Source organism: Garra rufa, chromosome 10 (genome assembly GCF_049309525.1).
Source record: "Garra rufa chromosome 10, GarRuf1.0, whole genome shotgun sequence".
Taxonomy (NCBI): domain Eukaryota; kingdom Metazoa; phylum Chordata; class Actinopteri; order Cypriniformes; family Cyprinidae; genus Garra; species Garra rufa.
The window spans coordinates 28,363,836-28,372,092 of NC_133370.1; the positions used below are offsets into that span (position 1 = coordinate 28,363,836).

Here is an 8,257-nt window from a genome sequence, read left to right on the forward strand (position 1 = left end):
AGTTATTTTCATTAAAAAAAATCAACTGTCTTGAACGGGGAAAAAAAATAAAGAGTTCAGGGAAAGCAAGACAAGACAAGCATTTGACAAAGTATATCAATTGTATTTTTTAAATGAAAATAACCGATCGTTTCGCTAGATGAGACCCTTCTTCCTCGGATGGGATCGTTTAAAGCCACATTTGACCTGCATTTTGGAAGCTCAAACTTGGGGCACCATTGAAGTCCAATATATGGAGAAAAATCCTGAAACGTCTTCCTCAAAAAACTATTTCTTTATGACTAAAGAAAGAAAGGCATGAATATCTTGGAATACAAGGGGGTGAGTACATTATCTGTTATTTTTTTGTTCTGAAAGTAAACTAATTTAATTCGACTTTGCCCCGATAATAAAATGTGTAACTTATATATGTTATTAATTGTATTCAGTATTTATTGACCATAGATAGAGTTGCTGAAGTGGTTCCTTAACATGGATTAACAGATGCTTATGCCCCCCCCCCCTTTCCCAAATGGTTTTGTAAAATGAATTCTTGTTTACGAAATTATATTTATGATTGTGGATAGAATTGTTTTGATTCTTTCTATTATACTTATTGAATGCTTTTGTTCAGTTATTTTAAATGGAGATTTTCCAAACCAATGTTGCAGGTTGTATTTGATTATGAAGTGCATTGTGACATTAATAATGTCCTATGTATTTTAACTTGTGATTTGTAAACACTGCTTCATTGACCTATAAACTGATGTCAATGAAACTAGTTTGATCTGTGATAATTAACATTCAATATCTGTTCATAACCATAAAGGACAAAACCAGAAACGCATCCTAATTTTCTTAATGCAGCTTTGCAATATCTGAATTTTTTTTTTTTGTAAATTGGAGACATTATCTGAGCTCAACCCTCTCTCTATTATGGATGTTTTTGAATTCTGTATACAGGGTGTTGTAGTTTGATGTAAAACATTGCTGACTCTATACATGAGGAAAAACAAATAACTTTGTTCCAGTCACTTCACTGACAAAAGTATATCTATTATCAGCATTTTCTGACTTTCAGCAAAGCTGTACATATGTGATCTGCCTTTAGTTTCAAATGCTGGTCAAAATTTGATTATTTTATAAATATATATATAATTGCAAGGCTTATTTCTTATAGTTGATATACTAAATGCTATAAATTGTACAATCTGTAAAGATTATTTTTAGGTTTCTGAACATGTAACAGCTGTGAAAATGACTGGTCCAAATAAATTGATGATATTCTATACATTTTTTTTTACTTACTCTTGTCCTCTTATAATTTAATTTTAATAAAAAAACTTGAAACAACACCGTGCATTTTACATTTGTATTTTACATTATAACAAAGAAAAAAAATGAGGTCATCAGTGTCAAACATCCATTGTTTTAGGGTGGGCAGCCATCTTGAGCACCGGCAGCCATGTGTAACCAGTAGTCCTGATTCTTGAAGCAAACAAAATTGTATAAGTTTTCACCACCTTTGAGGAATCCATGTTCTGTGGCTCCCCACGACACGGGACTATCCATAAATCCATGCACAGTGAGAGAAATCCACGGTGCAATCGAATTCGGCTCATCGAAATACTGCCTGCATGAATCAGGATAGAGAAATAAACAATTTTAGCATACTTCTAAAAAGAGTATGCATTACGGAAATATACTTAAGTACACTTATATATAGACTTAAGTTTAGCCAAAAATGAAAATTCTCTCATTGATTACTCACCCTCATGTGATCTTCGTTCATCTTCAAAACACAAATTAAGATATTTTTGCTGAAATCCAAGAGCTTTCTGACCCTGCATAGACAGCAACGCAACTACCACGTTCAAGGCCCAAAAAAGTAGTAAGGACATTGTTAAAATAGTCCATGTGACATCAGTGGTTCAACCGTAATTTTATGAAGGTACAAAAATACTGTTCGCAAAGAAAACAAAAATAACAACTTTATTCAACAATTTCTAGGCCTTGAATGTGTCAGGTGCATTGCTGTCTACGCAGGATCAGAAAGCTCTTGGATTTCATCAAAAAGGTTGTAATTTGTGTTCTGAAAACGAACAAAGGTCTTATGGGTTTGGAACGACATGAGGGTGAGAAATTAATGACAGAATTTTCATTTTTGGGTAAACTGTCCTTTTATGTGCAAACTTAAAAGTTTTCAGACACTGAATTGCAATTAAACGAAAATATTATAATTTAAAATTATGTGAAATGCAATTAGCTGAAGGTTTTTTTTTTACCCACTCAAGAAGGACTTTGTGTTTACATCTTTGTTTGTAATCTCTGTTGTATAGTGAAATATGGTTCAAGTGTGCTGAATGCACTGACAAGCATTTTTTTAAAAACTCAAATACACTGTAATGACATTTGCTGAAACATGCCATACTTAAATTTAATCGCCAAATCAGCTTCATCAGCTATTACATGGCAGACACAAATTAAACATTCTAAAATATATCATTATAAAATTCAACTCGAGTGTAATTCCATAAAAGATTGTTTGAAATGTACTTGTGGCTAAAACAGGAAAAGTTTTTCTGGGTCATCATGTATTTAAAAATATTTGTAATTACACAACTGTAATGAGAAAGTTTAAATTTAGTGCATTTAAAATAAACTGGTATTGAATGTAATCTTGCATGGCACACTACTGTTAAAGGATTAGTTCACTTCCAAAACAAAAATTTACAGATAATTTACTCACCCCCTTGTCATCCAGGACGTTCATGTTTTCTTTCTTCAGTCGTAAAGAAGTTTTCTTTTCTAATGAAAACATTTCGGGAATTTTCTCCATATAGTGGACTTCAATGGTGCCCCCAAGTTTGAACTTCCAAAATGCAGTTTAAATGCAGCTTCAAAGGGCTCTAAAATAAAAGTCTTATCTAGCAAAACAATCTGCCATATTCTTAAATAAATTAATGTTTATACACCCTTTAACCGCTAATGCGTACTCCGATTCAAGACGGTTAGAGTATGTAGAAAAACTCTAATCTAATGTTCTCCAACTTCCAAAATTGCCCTACATCGCTGTTTTTTTGTAAAGGGCATTTGATCTTCTTTGCACGTTCACTTTGTAAACACTGGGTCGGTACTTCTGCAGCGATGTAGGACGATTTTAAAGTTGGAGGAGAAAATGAGATGGGAGTTTTTTGACATACCTTAACTGTCTTGAACCGGAGTACGCATGTGCATCGCAGAGCTAGACAAGATGAGCATTTGTGGTTAAAAAGTGTATAATTATTCATTTATTTTTTTAAATTACCGATCGTTTCGATAGGTATGACCCTTATTCCTCTTCTGGGATCATTTAGAGCACTTTGAAGCTACGTTTAAACTGCATTTTAAAAGTTCAAACTCGGGGGCACCACTGAAGTCCACTACATAGAGAAAATTCCTAAAATGTTTTATTAAAAAAACTACTTCTTTACGACTTAAGAAAGAAAGACAAACATCTTGGATGACAATGGGGTGAGTAAAAAGGGTGTTTTGTTGTGAACTAATCCTTTAAAATGATCAAGTACTTGTGCTTGAGTATGTTAGTCTTCTTTACAGCATGAAGAGACTAAACAATGAGATTAAAACAATGATTTTAAAATATACTGTAAAGTAAAACTTCTATTGTGACAGTAATAAAATGCAATCTTCGAAGTGTACTTTAAGTGCACTTCAGTACCACACAAATTACCACACAGAATTGTGAAAATAATGACCATCTTGATTAATGTTGTGATTATTGTGCACAGTGTTCACAGGGAAATGACTTACTTCTAGTTGTCTTTGCTTATTAAGATGTACAGTATGTACCAGCAGTGTTGTGGAAAGTTACTTTTAAAAGTAATGCATTACAATATTGCGTTACTGCCTCAGAAGTAACTAATTACATTATCTAGTTACTTTTTATGGAAAGTAATGCGTTAGGTTACTTTTGGGGTACTTTTTAAATCTGAGCAGAGCTTGCTTGTTTGTTTTAAATATAAAAAGTTCTATTTTGGCAAATGTAAAAGCCTTATCATACCAAAAGTAAAAAGAATAAGCCTCAAGCTGAAGGAAAAGTAAATTCACGTTCAACACACTTCAGCAATAATAAAAGAAGCACAAATGTTTATCTTGATTTTTGCTTATCAGTATGAATTGGATCATCGAAGGTCAGCATCAGAGACACTGGTTAAAATTTGGGATTAATACATGAAGAATATTTGTGTTATTTAACATTTAATTATTGCAGGTTTGCGTCATATTCAGAGTTGCATTTCACTGTTTTTATTCAATGTTCTAGAACTACAGTAACATTTTACTCCCGATTTCTTTCAACATGGAGACAAGAAAGCGGTCAATCAATGAATGGGGAAAAAAGTAACTAGGGTTTCTTATTTCAAAAAGCAACTCAGATATTTTCTTGTAAATTAAAAAGTAACAGTAACATGTTACTTTACTAGCTACTTGAAAAAGTAATCTGATTATGTAACTTGCATTACCTCTAACACTGTGTAACATTAACGTTGGGCTCTCACCTGAGTTCTTGCAGCAGCACAAACACATTCTCGGGCGAGATAAAGCCAGTCACGGTGCACAGCAAGGCCTGACTGACAGAGCTATAGGGCTCTGGACACACATATGTAGACAGGAAACTGTCAGCAGCATTGCCACTAAAAAAAAACATACACAGTTAAATTGAGAAATACAGACAAATCCATCCAGAACTGCTTTAGTGTCATAGACAATTTCATTTTTGTCTCTTTGTGCCACAAAACACTAATTGTTCAATATATGGAGCCAATTCTCATATTTAACAGATGACAATCGAACAAGAGCGTTGCATGATGACTGGCTTTTGTGCATTTACCACTTTATAATCACTCCTTAGCTCACTCACCAGCTGATGTCCAAGTTAACTGCTCCAAGCCACTCCAAGAATTGATGTGGCTCACATGACAGTGTCTTTCCTTGTATATCTGATGGGTAAAGTATGGGACATGGTATATATTTCAGAATATTATGGCTAAAAGCAGGCTTGTGCTCCTCGTACGAGTACTGGGACAACAGCTTGTTAAGAGTCTGATCTTCATCTGCACCTGAAAAAAAAAAACAAAAAACAAAAACAAAAGGATAAAGCAATTTAAAAAAAAATGTTTGTTAAGGTCAGTGATGATGATGATGATAATGGATTATTTAAGACAAACCTGTGTTGTATTTAGTGAAAAGAAAGTCATATTTGAGTGGTAGTCTGTCCTTTAAACTTGACAGAACCCGCTGATATCGTTTGGTGCCTGGGGTCAAGCTTTTGTCGGTGAGATCCAGAGTCACGACTAAAAGACAAAGACATTTTATAATTGTCGTACTAGTGTTTATCCACCTTTTTCTTCCTGTAAGAGTGGGCACGGCCATTTATAAATTTTATGGGTTTGGCTTCCGGTCCGTGTCCAGCTATTTTTATTTTTATCTGTATAAAACAGCTCGTTTTGCAGCTTGATATTGCAAATTGGTGTGTCTTACCATATTATTTTAATGTATTATCTTAATTATGAACACACTGGTTTGTAGTGCAAATAGTTTTACTGTTTACTGCACATTGTTATTCTCGCACAATTTCCCTATAGCGGCTAACAAAGCGGAAGTCTCGCCCATAGATTTACTTCTGCATTGAAGAATAAGGTGGATATATTTACGTATGAATAAAACACAATTTCATGGATCAAAAGCTACTGAGAATAAAGAGATTTACCAAATCTCATGGCTTTTTTGTGATTGTACTGAGATGGGCGTCCCTCCAAGCCAAGTTGTTCATATGTGTCTTTATCTAGAGACAAAATTAACTGACCTGGGAGGGAAAAAAAAGATTAAAATCAATATTTGTTAAAATACAGAGATTACAACTACAGGTCTAAACTTTAAAAACCCCATTTAATAAACATTTTGTGGCCATATCTATGTGTGACCCTGGACTACAAAACCAGTCATAAGGTTAAATTTGACAAAACTGAGATGTATACATCATATGAAAGCTCAATAAATAAGCTTTCTATTGATGTATGGTTTGTTAGGATAGGACAATATTTGGCCGAGATACATCTATTTGAAAATCTGGAATCTAAGGGTGCAAAAACATCAAAATACTGAGAAAATCACCTTTAAAGTTGTCCAAATTAAGTTCTTAACAATGCATATTACTAATCAAAAATTACATTTTGATATATTTATAGTATGAATTTTACAAAAAATCTTCATGGAACATGATCTTTACTTAATTTCCTAAAGATTTTTGACATAAAAGAAAAATCAATCATTTTGACCCATACAATGTATTTTTGGCTATTGCTACAAATATACCCCAGCGACTTAAGACTGGTTTTGTGGTCCAGGGTCACATATGCTAATGTGCTTGTCAGAATGAACTCTTAGCAGATGTTTAACTAAAACAAACTGGCAAGTATATTAATATATGAAAAATAATTGAAAATAAAATAAATAAATAAAGATGAAAATTAAAAAAAAACATACAGTTCTAGAATAGTTTGGGATCAGTAAGATTTTTTATGTTTTTTGAATATGTTTTTTATGCTCATCAAGGTTGTATCTATTTGATCAAAAATAGAGAAAAGTGTCAGTGTCACATAATCCTTCAGAAATCATTCTAAATTGCTGATTTATTATCAATGTTAGAAAATTTGTTGCTGCTTAATATTTTCGGAACCTGTGATTTTTTTTTTCTGGAAAAGTGTTTATTTAAAACAGAAACTTTGTGTTACAATATACAGGACTACTATTTAAAAGTTTCAGGTAAGTACATTTTTTTTCTGTAAAGAAATGAATAATTTTATGGATAAAAAGTGAAAGTAAAGACATATTGTCAAAAATATTTCTATTTTGAAAAAAGTCTGTTCTTTTTAACCTTTTCTTCATCTGAAAAAAAATAATAATAATAATAATTCAAAGAAAAAAGTATCACAGGTTCCAAAAAAATATTAAGCAGCACAACGGTTTCCAACACTGATAATAAATCAGCATATTAGAATGAATTCTGAAGGATCATGGGACACTGAAGACTGGAGTAATATGAATTAATATACTTTAAAGTATATTAAAATAGGAAACCAATATTAGAAATAGCAATAATATTTCACAATATTACAGTCTTGATCAAATAAATATAGCCTTGATGATCATAAGAGACTCTGACAATAAAACTCTTTTCAAAATTTTTGAACGGCAGTGTAGAACAGAACTTCTAGACCGAGATAAATACTTTTTAGACTAGTCTAAGCTGTTAACATGATAAACGTATGCAACCAGCCAAAAGATCCAAACACTTATGTTTATCTGTGTATAATTCTTGCTTACCGCTGGAAAGAAGTGCAATGACATTATCTTCATCAATTTTGGTGTTGTAGGAAAGCGCATAGAAGTTTCCTGTGTAAAAAGATACAAATCTAAATATCTGATTCAATACCAAAAAAACAAGAAGCAATATACTAATGCTGGACAATAGCTTATTTCTCCTCATACCCTTCTTTACAAGTGACTCAAGGAATGTTTCTTCCAGTAGTTCATAAACCGGCAGATCCCGAACTAAGTAATAAGGGCTGAAGCTGTTGATGACACTGCTGATATTAGCAGGCAGGATCCCGCATTCAGGTATCAACACGGAGATCTGAGGAAACACAATTCATCTGTGAAACTACCGCGATTCAAATACAGTCTAAGCAAAACCATAACATTAATATGCTCAGCAAATGTTTAATGCTTAAACTCACTTTGTAATTAAAGTTGTGTTTCGACACGTGGATGTCATGCCGAGACTTTTCATTCAAGAAGTTTGACTTCTCGCACACCAACAGGCTTCTCGGGCACTTCACCAGCTCTGGCGACATTTTGATATTAATGCGCAATGTTTACATTGTTGTGACATAAACCCGAATAAAACCGAGCAGGCTTATTAAACTCCCCAGCTATGTGGCTTGATGTTTAAAAAAATGGTACCAACTTCTTTTGTCGCAAACGTTTGACGTCAGTTCCTGCTCAAGGCGGAATCATAAAACACATCGGATTTGTTACCTTATCTATCGAACCTACTTCTAGATTATTATAAATGTACATTCCGTGAGGGTGAATTTGTTTAACTGAGTTACTACCAAAACTAGGAACGATATTAGAACTAAAAAAAAACTAGAATGGCTTATGTAAACCCGAAATAATCTTGCTCCATTTCACATAATAGCTAAATATGTTGCACTGT

At 33.1% G+C, this 8,257-nt stretch overlaps 1 protein-coding gene across 1 annotated transcript; it reads right to left on the reverse strand.

Annotated features, from left to right (window-relative positions):
• Nucleotides 1-1,270: 1,270 nt before the first annotated feature.
• rpp40 (ribonuclease P/MRP 40 subunit) lies at nt 1,271-8,027 on the reverse strand. The gene is made up of 8 exons (XM_073849165.1): nt 7,776-8,027; nt 7,528-7,672; nt 7,363-7,431; nt 5,747-5,842; nt 5,205-5,330; nt 4,898-5,096; nt 4,536-4,670; nt 1,271-1,612 (listed from the first exon to the last, which is right to left on the reverse strand). Exons 1-8 carry the CDS (start codon nt 7,890-7,892, stop codon nt 1,411-1,413), a joined length of 1,089 nt encoding a protein of 362 aa, XP_073705266.1. The 5' UTR covers nt 7,893-8,027; the 3' UTR covers nt 1,271-1,410.
• Nucleotides 8,028-8,257: the final 230 nt, after the last annotated feature.